The following is a 20108-nucleotide window of genomic DNA, read 5'->3' on the forward strand; positions in this document are numbered from 1 at the left end:
ACAATCTGGCTTTCTGGAGAGCGGGGAGGGTTGAAGGAAGAACCTGTGGTCTGGGGGTAGGGTGGGGATCGACTCCATAGTAGAAGGACTGGGATTGGGGAACTAGGGCACCTAGGGATTTGGCTCCACCTTGAGCCTAATCCCCACCGGACCCTTCCCTGTGGCCCAGAGTACTGTCTGTGATGACTTCGAACAGGTTTGAGAAGGAAAATGGAGACATCACCAGACAGAAGGGCCTGAAGATGGTGTCCCACTCCTATAAATTAATCCCTTCCCTACACGGGGGCTTGTCCTCTCCCACTTCCATCATTTCCTTCTACTGCTTTCCCTTCCCATCTCCACTCTTGTCTTTCCCCTCTCTGACCTCCCTCCTCCATACTGCCACCAAAGGCCTTGTTTATCTTACATTTCCTTCCAATCTTCATTACCCACTTCCCCCGCCTCCCCCACCCCATTCTATCTACCTTTGTCTAAACCGTCCTCAGTTCTCTTGGAAACCCCCACCTCTAGAATCCAGCCAGCCCCGTATCTCCTCACTCCTTTCCCACCCAGCACCCCAGGTCTCCTAGAATATGCCTCTGGCCCCACCTCCTTAATTCCTTTTTAAGGTTCCTCACCTTTCCCCTTCTCTCCATGCTGACATCTCTGGACTCTCTCCAGGTTTCCATCATCACCCCCCCCAATTCTTATGTTCCCTATTCTTTTCCCAACACCAATCACCTCCAAACTACTCTCATCCAGAAATCCCATCCACATATATATGTCTACATCTTTTCAATTTCTTCCCCTCCCCATGACCCCAAGGTTCCATCCCATTCTCCCTCATCATCGCCCCCACCTCTCCCGCTACGTGTCTGCCACAGACGCTGTCACCCTAAGCTTTAGTCACCCCTCCCTGTCACATACCTCACTGCCCCCAAAGCCCCCACGTAGCTCCATTTTCGCAATGTACCCCCATTAGACCAATCTCTGCCACACACCCACAACCTCCCACTTCCTCTCTGCCTCAGACCCCCCTGCCCGCAAACTTCTCCAGTCTCCCCCTTCTCTGCCCTCACAACCGGCAGCCCCTCCTACCTAGCCCTCTCCGGTTCCCCACATTCCGCCTCGGCGAACCCCTCCCCGCGCCCCAGCCCCCTCGGCCGGCCTCGGCCAACTCGCACAGCGCCTCCCCCTCTCCGGATCCCCCTCTCTCCCCCCTCGCAGCTTGCCTCGCGCTCCCTCCCTCGCGTCTCCCTCCTGGCCCCTCTCTCCTCCGTTCCTCCGCGCTCCCTCCTTCTCCCTCTTCCTCCCTTCTCCCATCCCCCTCTCCCAAGCTCCCTCCCTTCGCCGTCCGCTTTCCTGTGCGAGTCGCCGGACGCGCCGCCCAGCCCGCCCGCAGCCCCGCGTCGGGCCGGGGCCTCGGGCCGGGACCCATTTAGGGGGGTACCGCTGGCCTCGAAGAGGGGCTAGGAGGGGGCGAGGGGGGGACGACCGCCCGGGAAGGGGCGGGGGCCGCGGGCGGAGGCCGCCTAGGGGGCCGGGGATCGCGCGAGTGCGGGCTGCGCGGGGCGGGCGCGGGCGCGGGAGGCGGGCGGGAGGCGGCGGGTCAGAGCCGCGCGGAGGCCGGCCGGGCCGCGGGGGCGAGCGGCGGGGCGAGCGGCGCGGCGGGGGCGGGCGGCGCGGCCCGGGCATTCCGGGCGGCCGAGGGGAGGTGGCGAGCCTGGGGAGGGGCTAAACGCGAGCGGGGATTGGGGTCCGCTCCGGGGGCAGGCGGGCGATCGGGGCCAGGTTGGGGGGAAAAGGGGGGGGATGGGGGCCGCCCTCCGGGGGGGTCGGGGCCGCCGCCGCCGCCGTCGCGGCGGGGACTGAAGCCGGGAAGAGGAGAGGGGGGCGGGGGAGCGGCCGCCGCCGCCCCCCGGAGGCGCCGGAGCCCCGAATCCCGCTCGGAGCCAGCCAGCCGTCCCGAGCTAGGACCAGGTAAGATCTGCTGCCCCCCGGGGCCTCGGGCCCGCCCGGGTTCTGGCCCCGCGGCTCCCCACCCCCACCCCTCCCAGTTCCCCCTCCCGCCGCCGCCGCCTCCATTTGTTATTTTCCCGATCCGGTACCCCCACTGCGGGCTCTGCCCCGGCCTGAGGCTGGGGCGGGGGGGGGGGGGACGGCTCAGGGGGTGGGGCCGGCCCCGGAGGAGGGATGGGGGCCAGGGCACCCGGAGGATCGGGAAGGTGGAGGGAGGTGGGAGGGTCTCAGGAGGAGGGCTGATGGGGCAAGAGGGTAGCCAGGACCCCGGGACCATAAGCGGAGCACCGAGGCGGAGGGCTGGCAGAAGAAAAGGGGGGCTGCTCGCGAGGGGGCTTCGGGCGAAGGCAAAAAAGGAATGGAGATATGGCAGCGAGGTGGGGCATTAGGGCTCCAGGAAAAGGCCCAGAGCCCGGGTTTCAGAACTCGGGGTCGGGGGTGCTAGGTTTAGAAGGCAAGTGGGAAATGGGGAAGGGGTGTGGTAGGTGGAAAGAGAGGGATTGTAGGCTGATGAGGGAGAATGGAACCTGGGGAAAGGGAGGCTCTAAAAGGCCAAGGAGAGGTCCACCTTTGAGAAGAACCAGAGGTGTTACAGGGTGGAAGTGGGAAGTGGCTGCCTTTGTGACTCGATTTTGCCTACTTCAGGCCACCTCTGACCTTGTTTTTCCAATCCCAGCCATAGTTACTTCTTGGAGAGGGGCACACTGGGGCCGAGTGTGGTCCTCCTAAAGCTACTGAGGAGGAAGATGGGAACACTGAAGGGAGAGTTAGGGAGAAAGGGCTTCTGGGAGGGTGGAAGAGGAGGAGAGAATTGGACGATCGAATAGGCACTCCAGGCAAGTTGTGACCTCGTCCCTCAAATCCCTAGAGCACCCTGCTGCCCCTCTAGCTGCAGTTTCTGTGTGTGTGTGTGTGGGGGGGGGGGTTATATCTTCATTTCTGTTTTGGGCTCAAAGATTTCCCTTTGTGCATGGAATTATTTCCACGGGGGTAGGTACTCCTCTCAAGCTCCCTTCCCTGAGGGTGCTGGAGGAGGGTAGGAGTTGCTTTGGCAACTGGAGGGGGAGTGGCTGGCAGATGGACTCCTGGGATAGACTCTTGAGGGGCAGGTTCTACCATTTTGTTGCCATAGCAATGATCCAGTGGGATGTCCTATAGGTGGGGGTTCAGAATCTTGATTGGACCTCAGCCTTTGGCTATGTCCTTGGGACTCTTGGCTGGTTTCTGAAAGGTGTTTCTGGTGCTGCTGGTGGATAGGAGGTCCCCCAGGGGGTCCACCCGCCTTCCATCCAGCAGTCTGTTGGAACAGGTAGACATATTATTTGCAGGTCATAGGTGTTGCTCCAAGTTCCTCCCCCTAGCCCTGAGAGAGCATGGAAATGTTCCTGTTCAAGTTACACCATCTTTTGGCATTTCTTTCTGGCCTCTACCTCCCTTATTGGGAACTTTTTGTATATGGTAGTCCTTTTGCTTCTTTGCACTGATATTCTTCCATTTTCTTAAGCTTGAGTCTCCCTTTCCCTCTTTCCCAGACTATCGCGACAGTGACCCCTTCCCTCAGCTAACTTTCGACCTTCTATTTCCCTGACCTTGGAGTAGCTGGGCTCTCCAACAAGCCCATCCCTTGTGAGGGCGGCCCAGGGGAGAAGGCTGTGGAAATACTCTGGAACAGAAGCCAGGATACCTGGGTCTAGTCCTGGCTGTACCTCTAATTGTGGCCTTGGGCCAGTCACTTCTCTTTGAGTCTTGGCTTCATGTAAGATGAAGGGGTTGTAGATAAGATGATTTCTGAGGCCCCTCTGACAACCCGGGATTTAAGAAGGCTTAGACTGGTGCATTGTTATCTGCTGGTCTGGGCTGCATTGTTATCTAGGAGTCACTTTGGACTGGTTTGTTAGTCTGGCAGGTCTGGAATGACGATGGGGGCTGGGGCCGCGATCCTGAAATTCATCCTGCAAGCCTTTCCCAGAAAGCCTTGTGCCTCAATTGTGTATTCCCTCTGACGTCCTTCTCATATTTCTCCCTTCTTTTCCTGTTCTTAGAGACTCTTTCCCTGTTTTTCACTTTTGCATCGCCCCATTCTTGTCTTTTGTTATTTTTCTTTTGCAGTAAGGCTGTGAAGCGGAATGTGTGTTGTGTGTTAGTGTTAGTGTGTTAGTGTGTTGCCAGGTACACAGTAGGTCTCTAGCAGTATTAGTTACAGTGACTGGCTATTAGGGCAAGATGGAGCTTAGCTCACCTTGTTGATGCTAAAACATGCTCCGAGTTCAGAAACATATGTACAGCCCAACCCTAACTCCTCTCCCCCTTGCCACTCCTTTCCGCCAGGATTACCTATGCTTTTATGACTGCTTTTCTCCTTCAAAGCTACTCACTGATAATTTTATCAGATTTCAGCTGTTTAAAACAGTTGCGGTGGGGGAGGGGCATACTGATTGTTGTGTTTTTCAGTTCCATTCATGCATTTCTCTGACCTTTTGGATCTCCTCGCTCTAACTGACTTGGTGGACAGATTCTGAGGTTGGGATGAGACATGGGCACCCTCCTTTAGGGGGGCTGGCAAAGACACACCAGTCACAAATAGTCATCTCTGCTGTGCTTTCGTTGAGATTGTTTCCCCTTCTGTTATATTGGATTTTGTTCTTTGGATTGGGGGGGGTGTTGACAATGTTTAAAAACCCATCTACAGGGGCGCCTGGGTGGCTCAGTTGGTTGAGCGTCTGCATTCGGCTCGGGTTGGGATCTCAGGGTCCTGGGATTGGGCTCCGCATCGGGCTCCCTGCTAGGCGGGAGGCCTGCTTCTCCCTCTGCCACTCCCCCTGCTTGTGTTCCCTCTCTCGCTGTGTCTCTCTCTCTCTGTCAAATGAATGAATGGAATCTTTAAAAAAAAACGAAAAAAACAAAAACCCATCTACACAACAATTCCAAAATGTGGTAATAGTTGTAGTTGAAGAAAAATGGCTGGTTTGCTGGGCAGAGCATCGGTTCTAAGTTCAGAAGACCTGGAGCTGTGTCTCAGCTCTTTGTGACTCTAAGTAAATTATTATTTAAGTTTCCTGGAAAGGTCAGGTTCACTCCTCACCGCCTGTCTCAGTAGGGTTCAGTGGAGATGAGTGAGAAATAATTACTCTGTATTCTTCGGGAAAAACATGCTATCGACTGTGGAAATGCCATTGACATAGCCAGGCCTCCTGCCTCAGAATAGGTGGCTAAGTCTACCCTGTTCCCACCAAAGCCAGCAGCATTTTATTCGCAAAGACCTACTGAAGTGAGTGGGCTTACAGGTCAATGACAAGGACAGAACAGAACACGCATATATACGTGACATCAGTGGGAGATATGGAAAGGAAGAAAACAGTGGGAAGATACCATTTTTGCTCTCAAAAGATCTCATGGTCAGTAATCTGGAGAGACGTGACACTTAGCAAGAAATACAAACCAGTGCGAATGAAAATAGCCGACTATAGATAATAGGTACAGATATAGACCGGCCCTGAGGTGTGTGTCCCTAAGCCAAGTGACAGCTCAGAAATGTGTAACTTTGTATTATGTGCTTACTGATACTCACTGCTTTGGTTGGTAAAGTGAAAGTCCTGACTTTCTAGCCTTAGGGAACCCAAGCACTAGAGAGGGGGCCTCTATGGAGCTCTCAAAAATGAAGTTCTGCACTTTGGGGCTACCCAGGTTTGGGCTCGGGATTGGTAGGATTGTGTGCATTTGTGTTATAGAATGGGACATTCTTCTCCCACCTACTCTGATGTGAAAAGATTCTTTTCCTATCTCGGACTGATCTAGGCTTTCTGAGAATTCTCCCCACCAGCTTCTGATGAGACTGTAGCAAAGTCTAGAAGAAATAGCATGGGCTTTGAAGTCAGGGAGACGTGGGTTTGATTCTGGTGCGGTCACTGTGTATTCATCACACGAAGTTGGACAAGTCACAATCTCAATCTTTGAGCCTCAGTTTCCCCACCTATATAATGGATATAAGAATACATACCTACTCTGCAGGGTTGGTTGTAAGTATTCAGTGATATTGTATGTAAGGGCTTGACCTAAGACCGCACTCAATAAATTACTTAATACTTCAGCTACATTTCTTTATGCTCCCTGGTAAGGCTCTGGTGGAACTCATGGACACTCAGGTATTTCCTAGGTATCGTGAAGGGTACATAATGTGAGCTCATAGGTACATCTGAATTTTCTGCCTTCTCCAGAGATGAAAGAGATGATGTTGCAAGCAGAGGCTCCTTCACCTATAGATAGCAGGGGCAGCCTGTGGGGCCAGCCAGCAACAGTCTTATGCAGCTTGTGCCTCTTGGCCCAAAGGCCTAGGGCTGGGCCACTTACTTAACCCCTGGATGAGCACAGTGGTAGCCCCTTCAGATGCTATTCCCCCATTTGGAGACTCTGATGGTCTTTCCTAACAGGCTTCACTGAAAACAGATTCTGCAAGTTCCAGGTGCCTACACTGGAAACTTGGAGATCCTGCTTCCTGCTTCCCAGACCACAGCTGTGGGGAACTTGGGGTGAAGCAGAGAAGTTTCTGTATTCAGCTGCCCAGGCAGAGGAGAATGGGGTCTCCACAGCCTGAAGAATGAAGACACGACAGAACAAAGACTCAGTGAGTAATAGCTGAAATGAGAGACATGAAAGATGAGGGGCAGAGAAACTGGGGTGAGGGCCTGGAGAGGAAAAACCGAAACAAGGCACACCATAAGGTTAGGTGCTGTGCGAGAAAACCCCTTATATTATCTGCTTCCTTCCTTCTCCCTCAGATGTCAATGAGGAGTGGACGGAAGAAAGAGGCCCCTGGGCCCCGGGAAGAACTGAGATCGAGGGGCCGGGCCTCCCCTGGAGGGGTCAGCACGTCCAGCAGTGATGGCAAAGCCGAGAAGTCTAGGCAGACGGCCAAGGTAGTCTGTCCTCAGGTCCTCCCACAGGATGCCCAGGCACTGGGGCTGAGGGTGTATGTCTGTGTGTTGTGGGGGAACGTCCTGTCTGGCAGAGGGTAACGGTGGAGGCTTGGAAGGTAGAAGACAGGAATTTTCTCTTTTCTCTCTAACAGAAGGCCCGCGTCGAGGAAGCCTCCACCCCAAAGGTCAGCAAGCAGGGCCGGAGTGAGGAGATCTCAGAGAGTGAAAGTGAGGAGACCAATGCACCAAAAAAGACCAAAACTGAGGTGGGAGACCCTAGCACTGTCCTGACCCCTTTTCTGACCACTCTTACCTGAAAACTTCCTTTCATTCACAATTCCTACTTTAATCTTGCCTGGGATGTGAGCGAAAAGTCATATCCTGGTGCTTATTAAAGGAGTCCTGTCTATAATATGTCAGAACTTTAGGGCTGTAGCCAGACCACTAGATGACCACATGGGGCCAGAGGGGACTGGGAGTGTGGGGGATTCTAAGCCTCTCCTTTTCCAGGTCCTGGTTTTCATGAAGGGGCTGGGGAGGAGGTTAAAGGTGAGAGGTCTTAGTGGAAGGAACAAATAAATCATAAGGAAAATGCAGGAGTGGTCTTCTTAAGAACCAAGGGTTTCTGGCACATGTGGTTAATGGGGTAAAAGGAGATGAGAGGAGGGTGGATGCGAGCTGGTGGAAGACAGGGATTTGGGTTTAGCTGTGGATGGGGAGAAGGTGCTTGAGGTGGACACTTGAGGAAGGAATGGAGTTTTCCAGGGAGGGAAATAAGACTGGCTGCTAGGGAGCCGCTGAGAATGTGGGGAGAGAGGGGGAATCCCCACATGGCAGGGAGGTGGGCTTGAGCAAGGGTATTCATCACATGGTACAGTGGTGTGCTGGGAGGGGAAAAGGATTTTGTGCAAGGGAGGCCCCAAACGTAGGGGAAGCAAGGAAAAAGAAAAGAGAAAAAATGGTCCTCCTTTTTCTGCAGCAGGAGCTCCCTCGGCCACAGTCTCCCTCTGATCTGGATAGTTTAGATGGGCGGAGCCTCAATGATGATGGCAGCAGTGACCCTAGGGATATTGACCAGGATAACCGAAGCACGTCTCCCAGCATCTACAGCCCTGGAAGCGTGGAGAATGACTCCGACTCATCTTCCGGCCTGTCCCAGGGCCCAGCCCGCCCCTACCACCCACCTCCACTCTTCCCTCCCTCCCCTCCACCGCCAGACAGCACCCCCCGACAGCCAGAGCCTGGCTTTGAACCCCACCCTTCTGTGACACCCACTGGATATCATGCTCCCATGGAGCCCCCCACATCTCGAATGTTCCAGGCTCCTCCTGGGGCCCCTCCCCCTCATCCACAGCTCTACCCTGGGGGCACTGGTGGAGGAGTTTTGTCTGGACCCCCAATGGGTCCCAAGGGGGGAGGGGCTGCCTCTTCAGTAGGGGCCCCTACTGGGGGTAAACAGCACCCCCCACCCACCACCCCCATTTCAATATCAAGCTCTGGGGCTGGTGGTGCTCCCCCAACAAAGCCACCTAACACTCCAGGGGGTGGTGGAAACCTACCCTCTGCTCCACCACCCGCCACCTTCCCCCATGTGACACCAAACCTGCCTCCCCCACCTGCTCTGAGACCCCTTAACAATGCCTCAGCCTCTCCTCCTGGCCTGGGGGCCCAGCCACTACCTGGGCATCTGCCGTCTCCCCATGCCATGGGGCAGGGTATGGGTGGACTTCCGCCTGGCCCAGAGAAGGGTCCCACTCTTGCTCCCTCACCCCATCCTCTGCCACCAGCTTCCTCCTCTTCTGCCCCAGCCCCCCCAATGAGGTATCCATATTCATCCTCTGCTAGTAGCTCTGCAGCAGCCTCCTCTTCCAGTTCTTCTGCTTCTGCCTCTGCCTCCCAGTACCCAGCTTCCCAGGCACTGCCCAGTTATCCCCACTCCTTCCCTCCCCCGACAAGCCTGTCTGTCTCCAATCAGCCGCCCAAGTATACTCAGCCTTCCCTTCCATCCCAGGCTGTGTGGAGCCAGGGTCCCCCACCACCTCCTCCCTATGGCCGTCTCTTAGCCAACAGCAATGCCCACCCAGGCCCCTTCCCTCCTTCTACTGGAGGCCAGTCCACAGGCCACCCACCAGCGCCGACACATCACCATCACCACCAGCAGCAGCAGCAGCATCATGGGAACTCCGGGCCCCCTCCACCTGGAGCATATCCCCACCCCCTGGAGAGCAGTAGCTCCCACCATGCCCATCCTTACGCCATGTCTCCTTCCCTGGGGTCTCTGAGGCCCTACCCGCCAGGGCCAGCACACCTGCCCCCACCTCACAGCCAGGTGTCCTACACCCAAGCAGGCTCCAGTGGCCCTCCTGCCTCTTCCTCCTCTTCCAACTCCTCCTCCTCTTCTTCCTCTCAAGGATCCTACCCATGTTCACACCCCTCCCCTTCCCAGGGCCCTCAAGGAGCGCCCTACCCGTTCCCACCGGTGCCTCCGGTCACCACTTCCTCGGCTACGCTTTCCACGGTCATTGCCACAGTGGCTTCCTCGCCAGCAGGCTACAAAACAGCTTCCCCACCTGGGCCCCCGCCGTATGGAAAGAGAGCCCCGTCCCCAGGGGCCTACAAGACAGCCACCCCACCGGGATACAAGCCGGGGTCGCCTCCCTCCTTCCGAACAGGGACCCCACCCGGCTACCGAGGCGCCTCGCCGCCCGCGGGCCCAGGGACCTTCAAGCCGGGCTCGCCCACCGTGGGGCCAGGGCCCCTGCCACCTGCCGGGCCCTCAGGCCTGTCATCCCTGCCACCACCGCCTGCAGCCCCCGCCTCAGGGCCGCCCCTGAACGCCACGCAGATCAAGCAAGAGCCAGCTGAAGAGTATGAGACCCCCGAGAGCCCAGTGCCCCCGGCCCGTAGCCCCTCGCCCCCTCCCAAGGTGGTAGACGTGCCCAGCCATGCCAGCCAGTCAGCCAGGTGAGCCGCCCGGGGCGGGGTGAGGTTGGGCCTGGAATGGGGAACGACGGAGGGGGCAACGGAGAGACCGGTGCAGGCGCAAGAGGGAGCCTTGCGTTCCCATGGTGCTTTTTGAAGTACTCCAGAACCTCGCCTCGCCCTCACAGTCTGCGCAGGCGGGTCTGGGGGCAGGGTCACCGCGGGGCACTCCGGCAGCTCGCAGGGGCTAAGCGCGCGCCGCCCTCGTGCCCGGCAGGTTCAACAAACACCTGGACCGCGGCTTTAACTCGTGCGCGCGCAGCGACCTGTACTTCGTGCCGCTGGAGGGCTCCAAGTTGGCCAAGAAGCGGGCCGACCTGGTGGAGAAGGTGCGGCGCGAGGCCGAGCAGCGCGCGCGCGAAGAAAAGGAGCGCGAGCGCGAGCGGGAACGCGAGAAGGAGCGGGAACGCGAGAAGGAGCGCGAGCTGGAACGCAGCGTGGTGAGTGCGTCACCACATGCGCCACCCACCCGCCTGTCTGGCCCTCTGCGCCGCGCAGGGAGGGCCGGGGCGGCGGGGGGGCCGGGGGATGATCATTGCTCCCCCTATCGGAGAGGAGGAAGCACGGCAGCCCGGGAAATCGAGACGGAAGGATTCCAGCGGGAGAAATCCTTGCATTCTTGGGTTGGGGGAAGGCAAATTCAGATCCGAGTGCCTGTGGATGGTAGGGAGAACCAACATCCAGGAGAAAGGGTTAGGGAGATTCCAGTAAGATGAGGCATTTTGGCCTTCAGCTGGTGAGACAAACGAGCAGCTCGGGACCAGCCGCCTTTTTCCAGACCTGCCCTTTTGACTCTTTCTCCCTGTATCCCACAGAAGTTGGCTCAGGAGGGCCGGGCGCCGGTGGAGTGCCCATCTCTTGGCCCGGTGCCCCATCGCCCTCCATTTGAGCCGGGCAGCGCTGTGGCTACAGTGCCCCCCTACCTGGGTCCTGACACTCCGGCCCTGCGCACGCTCAGTGAATACGCCCGGCCCCACGTCATGTCTCCTGGCAATCGCAACCATCCGTTCTACGTGCCCCTAGGGGCAGTGGACCCGGGGCTCCTGGGTTACAATGTCCCGGCCTTGTACAGCAGTGACCCAGCAGCCCGGGAGAGGGAGCGGGAAGCCCGTGAACGAGACCTCCGTGACCGCCTCAAGCCTGGCTTTGAGGTGAAGCCCAGTGAGCTGGAACCCCTACACGGGGTCCCTGGGCCGGGCTTGGATCCCTTCCCCCGACATGGGGGCCTGGCTCTGCAGCCTGGCCCACCCGGCCTGCACCCTTTTCCCTTTCATCCGAGTCTGGGGCCCCTGGAGAGAGAACGTCTAGCGCTGGCAGCTGGGCCAGCCCTGCGGCCTGATATGTCCTACGCCGAGCGACTGGCAGCTGAGAGGCAGCATGCAGAAAGGGTGGCAGCCCTGGGCAATGACCCGCTGGCCCGGCTGCAGATGCTCAATGTGACCCCCCATCACCACCAGCACTCCCACATCCACTCCCACCTGCATCTCCACCAGCAGGATGCCATCCATGCAGGTGAGGCTCCTACTTCTTTGTCTTGGTCCCTGGGGGCCACCTTGACCCCTGGCAAGTGATTGGGCTCTTTTGTTCCTCGGGCCAAGACCTCCCTCCTCTAGTCTGGCATGAGCCTCTCTCCGGGGATTGCTCCCCTGATCTTTGCCTCCCTGTCATTCCCCATCTCCTCATGCCCCAGCCTTGCCACAGGGACTATAATAACCCACACCCCACCCCTCTTCAGAGTCTAGCATTCCACTCGTAGAGGAAAACCTTTGAGGGAACGCTACCTTTCTGCTCTCAGACTGTGCCCCCCACCCCTCTTCACTTACCTGTTTCCTTGCTCCTTTGGATTCAACTCTGTTACCGTTTCTTGCCATCTTCTCTCCTCCCAGGTAGAGGTGTTTCATGTTCTACCCCATCTCTAGATCTGCGGCCTTCCAGAAAGAGCCCTATAGCTTTGGCCGGGGGTATTTTAGGTGCTAATGAGCTTTATTTACTATCCTTTTGCCATATTATTGTCTAGAACATTGCCTGATTTAGCCTTACAGTCGTGGTCATTCCAGGCTCCCTTGTGCTTTCTCTCTCTCAACTTCCTCTCTCTTCCTGTCTTACTTCCTAAACTTTCTAGCCTGCTCTATCTCCTCTAAGCAGCCCATGTCTCTCTTTCCTTTCCCTCAGACCCCTCTGACAAACTGTAATCTCCAGTTCTCTGCCATCCATATGTCCCTACTCCAGTAAGGTCTTGTCCTGGCCACCCACCAGGCCCCTAGTTCTTCCTTTGCGCCTCCTTGTTCCTCACTGGGTCTCCCTGCGTTTGATTGATTGTCCATCCCTTCCCAGGCTTGGATCCCTTCACCCAAACGCATGTTTTTCTCCAAGCCTGCCTTTTGGTGACACCTTCCTCTTCTCTACCCTGTAGCCTCTGCCTCGGTGCACCCTCTCATTGACCCCCTGGCCTCAGGGTCTCACCTTACCCGGATCCCCTACCCAGCTGGGACCCTCCCCAACCCCCTTCTTCCTCACCCTCTGCACGAGAACGAAGTTCTTCGTCACCAGCTCTTTGGTAAGGTTGGAAGTGGGGGTGGGGAGGGCCTAATGAGAGAAGGGCAGGAAGGAGGAGTTTGGGGGGTGGGATTGGCCTATTTGGGCTTGAGGGAGGGATGAGGAGGTAACCAGAGGACCTGGGAATAGGAGAAGGTGGGCCGAGGCCCTGCCCAAGAGAGGCACAGGTTTTAGTGCCAGGCAGAGGTTTGAATCCTCTCCACTGCTGGCACCTTGCAGGACTGGCTTTTCCCCAAGTGTTTTAGTCTCAGTTTCCTCCAAATGTAAGGTGGCTAGCTGTCCCCTGGCCCAGAGTAAGTACCCAGCACTCCATCGGTCATGTGCCCCTTGCCCTTCCTGCCTACAGCTGCTCCTTACCGGGACCTGCCAGCTTCCCTGTCTGCCCCAATGTCAGCAGCTCACCAGCTGCAGGCCATGCACGCGCAGTCTGCTGAGCTGCAGCGCCTGGCACTGGAGCAGCAACAGTGGCTGCACGCGCATCACCCCCTGCACAGTGTGCCGCTGCCTGCCCAGGAGGACTACTACAGGTAGCGCAGGGCCCCCGAGGCCAGGGGTGGCGGGGTGCGGGCAGCAGACCCCTGGGTGTTGGGCTCCTGGTGTGTGTGGGGGGATCTCTCCTCCACCCCGCGACTCTGTGACAGGGGCCCCGTCAGGGTTGACCTCAGTCTCATGTCTCTGCTCTGCATCCCCTCTCCACCAGTCACCTGAAGAAGGAAAGCGACAAGCCGCTGTAGAACCTGCCATCAAGAGCGCACCCGTGGCCCCTGCATCTGGACCTCGGAGGCCTCCCTCCCAGCCCTCCACCCAGAGCTGAGGAGGGAGGGGTGCCGCTCCTTTGCAGGGTTTCAGCAGCTGGGCAGAGGGAGGGAGGAAGGGACAGACGGAAGGCCAAGGCTCCTGTGGTATGCAGAGGTGGGGAGGTGGCGGGTGGGGGGGGTGGGGGGGTGGGGGCAGAAAGCGCACAGTATCTTGGACCAGGTCCCTTTTTCTTGTCCCCCTGCTTTCTTCCTCCCCCGTGCCCAACCCCCGGTGGCCACCGCCCCTCCCCCACCCCCGTTGGTGTGATTATTTCATCTGTTAGATGTGGCTGTTTTGCGTAGCATCGTGTGCTGCCCCCGCCCCCCCCAGTCCCTGTGCGCGCGCCCCTTCTACGATGTATGCCCCTTGCCCCTCCCCCACATTAATAATTTATATATATAAATATCTATATGACGCTCTTTAAAAAACATCCCAAGCAAAACCAAACAAAAACATCCTCACGACTCCCCAGGAAGATGGCTGTGACTGGTTCTTTGCGGGCTCTGGGGGCGGAGTTGGGGGTGGGGGTGGGGCTGGGGGACTGCTCAGCGGTGCCTGGAGAGAAAGCTGTGGAACCGGACACAAGTGGGTGTAGGGACCTGGAGAGTTGCAGAGGAGCTCTCGGAAGGGCCCAGGGCCTGGAGCCGTGGCTCCGCTGGAAGGGTACTGCGGCAGGGAATTAGTGGACTGAAGCCACTAGTCCCTCCCTGCGTCGCAAGGCCGGGAAGTCCAGACGCTGGAGGCCGGCGTGGGGGGAGGACAGGCACGCCTCTGACAGGGTCAGGGCTAGGAAGCCACTCAGGCTTTGGAGGCCTTTCTGCCACTGGCCCCTCAGCTAGGAGCCACCAGAGTCCAGAATGCTTTCTGTCGAACAGATTGAGAAAGGGTTATGAAGCGGAGGTGCAGGGGCGTAGTTTCATTGGGTTAAAGCGACTAGAACTCTGGAGTCCTAAGTACCCCATGGTTTGAGGAGGGAGTGGGCGACCATTTCAAATGTCTAGAACAGAAGAGAAATTGGAGGGCGTTACGCTGGAGCGCACACCCGGCACAAGGCCATATTAGGAGAACACGAGAGCCAGCTTGGCTCTCGGCGTTTATTGCCGCCAATCACTTCGTTCTCAAAAACCGAAGGGGGTGTGGCCAGCCGTCCCAGCCAATCAGCTTCGAGTTCATTTGCATAGGCTCGGAATCAAATGTTCACAAACTCTAGAAATGGATGCTATAAATAAGTTTCTTTTCCCCCTGTTTTTCCTTCTGAAAGTTATAATGCCCCCCGTTGGTTATACCTCAGTAAGAATTAGAAAACGCCAGTCTGAGCTCACCCTCACCAATAGTGGCGTTCATGGATACCCCACGTTCTCTCTAGGCCACTTCCTGTAGTGTTACAGCTCTTTTAGAATTTGTCTAGTAGGTTTTCCGGTTCTCACCGGAAAACCCCCCCACAATTCGTTTTTAACAATAGAGGTGTGTTAACCGTCGTGGTGGTCTATTTCTTTTTTCTGTATGAGTTTCTCGAATGTTGGGCGATCCGTTTGAGTAACTTTTTCTCTCCTGAGGTATTTCACTGTCTGTGTCGCTTTGCGCTATGTCGAGAGGCTTTCTCGGCTTCCGGCTGCGGCTGATGCTGCTTCCCTTCCACCCCCATCAGCTTTGAGAGCCACCCTAGCATTAGGCAGTTCGTTTCTCCTGAGCGTTTCTTGAGTTTCGCTGCACGTGCAGCTTTTGTTACCCTATGGCGTCCGCCTCGGCCCAGCCCGCGGCCCTGAGCGCCGAACAAGCCAAGGGTGAGCAGCGTTCTAGCCACCGGGTGGGCTTCCAGCTGGAGGAGGGTGCGTGCGGGCGGAGGGTACAGAGCGACGGGTGTGGTTGCGCCGCCGGGAAATGGGGGCACAGGGTGCCATCCTTCTCTTTCCTCCAGGAGGGGTCCTTGCCCCCTAGAGCGAGGGAATCTGGGTCGAGTTTATCGGGTTACTATGGCTTCAGTCCACTAATTCCCTGCCCTCTTCCCTGCGTTCTTGGCTGGGCCCGCCGGCCATGCTCCGACGCCTACCCGGGGATACGTGTTCCGCACAGTGGTCCTGGCCGAGGTAATCCAGGCGTTCTCGGCCCCGGAGAATGCCGTGCGCATGGACGAGGCTCGGGACAACGCGTGCAACGACATGGGCAAAATGCTGCAGTTCGTGCTGCCTGTGGCCACGCAGATTCAGCAGGAGGTTATCAAGGCCTATGGCTTCAGCTGCGACGGGGAAGGTGGGTCGGTCGGGGGTTGGGGGTCGGGGGTGGCGCGGGCCCGGGAGAGGGCGTTGGATCCATTGGGTCCCTAAGCCGTCCTCCCTTGTCTCGCCACACGGAGGCAGCCACAATCTGACGAACAGTATTGGCAGTTAGAGCCAAGAGTCTATTCTGAGCTTGTGCCAGGTGAAGTCCTAAGTGCTTTTTGTAGTTACCAGTAATTATACTGCTATCCCACTTTAAGATGAGGAAATAGACTCTAGCAGTAAACTGAGTGCCTGAGGTCACAGCAGAGCTGGAACCGAACCCTCTTCTGATAGCTTCTAGTGGGATGTCTGCATGACAGTATGCTTCTGCCGCCCCTCCAAGGGGTTTTAGCTAATCTCTGTTGGAGGGCTGGCTGGTCAGTTTCCTTGATGAGATCATGGCGTTCCCCAAGGGTGCAAATCCATCAGCCCAGCTGGCCCATGGCTCTCCTGTGTTCAGGTTATAGACTTGGGACCTTGTGCATGTTCATACTTTGGGTTCTCGTGAGTAAATAGCCAAAGTGGTTCACCTGATCACGAGAAGCACACCGCTTTGGGATATTTCATTCACTGCCTCCCATCTAAGTTGTGCCTGGTGTAGACCAGGAAATGGTTGATCCAAACCACACAGGGCAGAGGCCTGCTTGTGCCTTGTTTTGTAGGCAGCTACCTGACCAGAGGGGAAACAGCCAGTGATTCATGCCCAAGCTGCCCCCTCCTGATGTCTGGGGCACACCTGTCCCCTGGTGTGGCTTGATGCTCCACTTCCCCTTGCAGGTGTCCTGAAGTTTGCCCGCTTGGTCAAGTCTTATGAAGCCCAGGATCCCGAGATTGCCAGCTTGTCGGGGAAGCTGAAGGCGCTGTTCCTGCCGCCCATGACATTGCCTCCCCACGGGCCTGCTTCTGGCGGCAGTGTGGCTGCCTCCTGAGGTTCGGCCCTCCCGGGCGACACTGCCCAGGAAGGGAAGACCTTAATGTTCCGGAGGATAATAAACGTGCCTGTGACTTAGCCTCAGCGTCAGTCTTTTGTGACCCTGACAACCCCCACCTCCTGGCCCCAGATTCCCTCTGCCATTCCAGGCCGCTTCAGCTCTCCGTCCAGATCCTTCCTATGCTCCTGCTGGTAACAACCCTGCTCTGGGGCAGGGTGGGAGGATGGACTTGCCCCTCAATACCCTGGAGGGAGAGGGGGTGGTGGGCCTGCACAGGTGTCGCCTCCTCTGAGGAGTGGGGCTTCCTGGGCTTTTTTGGAGGCCCCTTCGCTTCTGTGTGCTGGGAGGTCCCCCATTGGTTGGTGCTCCCTCAGCCAGGGCTACTTCCTGGTCTTTGCCCCCACCCCGCCCCTCCCTCCAGCTGCTCTGTGAGCTCCAGGTGGAGCTCCAGGTGGCTCCTCCCCTCCCAAGGGAAGGAGCTGAGGACAGGCGGGCCTTGGACGACCCAGTGGGGCTTGCAGGAGAGGCAGGTGGCTGTGGCAGTCTGAGGCCAGCCCCTCCCACCTGTCCCTTCTCCAGGGATCATTAGACCAGGGGCTCGCTGCCGTGGTGCCAGTGGCCTGGCGGGCTGCATCAAGGAGGAAGTCGCTGAGCTCCCAGCGTTCTTCCTCACCTGTTCAGGCTGCTGTGCACAGCGGCACCCCTTGTGGCCCTGTGCCTGTGACCCCCCGTCCCTCTGGGGAGATGCTGTCCCGTGGGTAAGTCCCCGGCTCCACCTGGGTGCCACACAGGCTCCTGTTAGTTTGGGAGAGAGGGGCAGGGTGTATGCTCAGCGCAGCAGGTGTGCGACCATGAGCGCCATCTACTGCCCCCCCACCCCCCCACCCCGGTTTGCTTCCTGTCCTTCCCTCAATATGTGAGGAACTCCAGTCTCATTTATATCCCTCAGCCCCCTCCTCCTTTTCTCTAGCACTTTCCCGGTGACGGATGTGTCTTTCTTCTCTCCATTGCTTGTCTCCCTTCACTCTCTGGTCCCCTGCTTCTGCTGTCTGCTTACCCGAACCCCTGGGTAGCCCCCATTCAGAAACATAACATGTCTGAAAGGCCAACCTGGGAAAGCTCCCCCTTCGCACGGAATATCCCAACATCTGGCGTTCATTCCACTCTCAGTGTCTCTTCACTTGCCCCTCCCATGCATCATTCATGCAGCAGATGCATGGCCAGCATCCCCCATGGGCCAGGTACTTTGTCAGGTGCTGGCAATAATGTAGCGAAGAAGACAGACAGGGTCCTTGCTCTCAGGGAGCTTCATTCCAGTGGGAGGCAACAGAGGACACAGAGAACCCAATAAATAGGACTAATTTTAGATTCTCAGAAGTGTTATGCAGAAAATGAAAACAGCTTCAGGTGCTAGCTAGCACGTGACTGGGAGTGCCAATGGCATCGCTAATTGGAGGGATCCAGGAGGGCTTTCCTGAGGAGGTGACATGTGCTGAGAGCGGGCTGATGAGGAAGAGCCAGCCATGTGGTGAACCAAGTGTCGAGTGCCCCTGGGCAGAGGCCCTGCTGTGGGCACACAGGAACCAAGGACAGGGTGCACAGAGTAAAGCAGCGGAGAGGGAGGCCGGGACCCACAACGTCACATGTGGTCAGGATGCTGTGTCTATGTGTGTGGGTGTCTGCACTGGGCCAGAGATGTGTGTAGATGGACGTGGGCGGTGAGGTGCGTGTAGTGGGCCTGTGTGTGCATGTGTATACTCATCTGTGTATGACAAGCAGGGTATGTATGTGTAGGACCGGAAGCTGAACATGCCAGTGCAGGGACCAGGAGCTGATCATGCCTGTGCATGGCTATTGATGAGCTTGTTTATTAGACACGTACTCTGCGTGAGGCGTTGTGTTAGCCTTTGAACTCCTGAAGGTGGGCCTGATGGGCTGTGGCGCCCCCACGGTGGAGCCGGATGCAGCTATGCAGGAGCTATGCAGATGCTTTTTCTGCCCCTAGCTCTGGGAGGGAATTTGTGGTCTTTCAGTAGGGCTCAAAGTCCAAGACTGAAATGGTAGTCAGCATTAGGTCATATAATAAACAGACCGAGTTTCCCAGGTACCAGAGAGAAGGGGGAGGGGAAGAGCCCATTTTTTTGCCGGGGGGGGGATTGATGTTTGATATTTGAAAAAGTGATAAAGTAGTCATCACAGGAAACAGACTTTAGTTGAGCTTTAACACTTGGTTATTATTTTTCCTTATTTTTTATTGAGGTAATAGCATACATAATGTGCATGAATGCTTACATGAGTGCTTAACATGAATCTTAAGCATATGGCCTGACCACATACACCAATGTATACACCACCTAGATTAAGATGTAGAGCATTCCCAGCACCCCAGTCGGTGTTTCCTACAAATTTCCATCTCCCAAGCAATTTATTTATTTTTATAAAGGTAATACATACCCATGCAACAACATCCAAAAAGGGATAGGGGAAAGAAGACATCCAGATGGCCAACAGACACAGATGCTCAACTTCACTCATCCTCAGGGAAATGCAAATCAAACCCACCCTGAGATACTACCTCACATTTGTCAGGATGGGTAGAATCAGAAAGACAAGAAATAACAAGTGTTGGTGAGGATGTGAAGAAAAGGGACACTTGTGCACTGCTGGTGGGAATGTCAGTTGGCCCAGACACTGGGGAAAACAGTATGGAGCTTCCTCAAATAATTAAAAGTAGGAGGAATACCATATGATCCTGTAATTCCACTACTGGGTATTTACCCAAGAAAATGAAAACAGTAATTCAAAAAGATATAGGCACCCCTATGTTCACTGCAGCATTATTAACAGTAGCTAAGATAGGGAAGCAACCCAAGTGTCCATCGACAGATGAATGGATAAGGAAGATATGGCATATATATATATATATACACACAACGGAATATTACTCAACCATAAAAAGAATAAGATCTTGCCATTTGTGACAATGTGGATGGATCTAGAGGGTACTATGTTAAGTGAAATAAGTCAGTCAGAGGACGACAACGTGTGATTTCACTTATATGTGAATCTAAAACACAAAACAAAAATCAGAAACAGACCCATAAACACAGAGAATAAACTGATGGTTGCCAGAGGGAAGGCGGGTGGGAGAGAGGCAAAATGAGTGAAGGGGAGTGGGAGGTACAGGCTTCCAGTTATGGAGTCAATAAACCATGGGGATGAAAGGCACTGCGTTGGGAAGATAGTGGTATTTTAAAAAATATTTTAAAGACTTTTTATTTATTCATTTGAGAGAGACAGTGAGCCCACTTCGGGGCTCGATCCGAGGACCCTGAGATCATGGCCTGAGCTGAAGGCAGATGCCTAACCGACTGGGCCGCTCATCAGTGGTATTGTAATAATGTAATAATGTGAATAATACAATTGTAATAATGTTGGATGGTGACAGGTGGTAGCTATGTTTGTGGTGAGTGTAGCATACCACATGGACTTGTTGAATCACTAGTTGTACACCTGAAACTAATGTAACATTGTGCGTCAACTATAATTCAATTCAAAAAACAGGTGTAGGGACGCCTGGGTGGCTCAGTCGTTAGGCATCTGCCTTCGGCTCAGGTCATGATCCCAGGGTCCTGGGACTGAGTCCTGCATCGGGCTCCCTGCTCAGCGGG

The 20108-nt window shown here is 56.1% G+C and overlaps 2 protein-coding genes and 1 non-coding gene across 5 annotated transcripts; all 3 read left to right on the forward strand.

Annotated features, from left to right (window-relative positions):
* Nucleotides 1-1812: 1812 nt before the first annotated feature.
* On the forward strand, nucleotides 1813-13369 carry ATN1 (atrophin 1). 2 transcript variants are annotated; one of them, XM_028121073.2, is made up of 10 exons: nucleotides 1813-1959; nucleotides 6426-6619; nucleotides 6774-6911; nucleotides 7064-7177; nucleotides 7891-9875; nucleotides 10111-10333; nucleotides 10709-11405; nucleotides 12307-12450; nucleotides 12796-12976; nucleotides 13150-13369. In XM_028121073.2, the coding sequence occupies exons 2-10, from the start codon at nucleotides 6593-6595 to the stop codon at nucleotides 13181-13183; spliced, it is 3543 nt and encodes a 1180-aa protein (XP_027976874.1). In that variant the 5' UTR covers nucleotides 1813-1959; nucleotides 6426-6592; the 3' UTR covers nucleotides 13184-13369. The 2 variants fall into 2 exon arrangements, with proteins under 2 accessions (XP_027976874.1, XP_027976875.1); XM_028121074.2 differs by having other exon boundaries at nucleotides 7894-9875.
* A 1255-nt stretch (nucleotides 13370-14624) lies between these two features.
* On the forward strand, nucleotides 14625-14686 carry LOC114222622 (U7 small nuclear RNA). The gene has a single exon (XR_003611975.1). It is a non-coding gene; the product is annotated as a U7 small nuclear RNA (small nuclear RNA).
* Nucleotides 14679-16514, forward strand: CUNH12orf57 (chromosome unknown C12orf57 homolog). 2 transcript variants are annotated; one of them, XM_028121076.2, is made up of 3 exons: nucleotides 14679-14803; nucleotides 15321-15497; nucleotides 16283-16514. In XM_028121076.2, exons 2-3 carry the CDS (start codon nucleotides 15374-15376, stop codon nucleotides 16432-16434), a joined length of 276 nt encoding a protein of 91 aa, XP_027976877.1. In that variant the 5' UTR covers nucleotides 14679-14803; nucleotides 15321-15373; the 3' UTR covers nucleotides 16435-16514. The 2 variants fall into 2 exon arrangements, with proteins under 2 accessions (XP_027976877.1, XP_027976876.1); XM_028121075.2 differs by lacking the exon at nucleotides 14679-14803 and adding an exon at nucleotides 14827-15031.
* Nucleotides 16515-20108: the final 3594 nt, after the last annotated feature.

This window comes from Eumetopias jubatus, unplaced genomic scaffold (genome assembly GCF_037043125.1).
Source record: "Eumetopias jubatus isolate StellerSeaLion01/CBP00866 unplaced genomic scaffold, mEumJub1_p1.0 scaffold_8, whole genome shotgun sequence".
Lineage (NCBI taxonomy): Eukaryota > Metazoa > Chordata > Mammalia > Carnivora > Otariidae > Eumetopias > Eumetopias jubatus.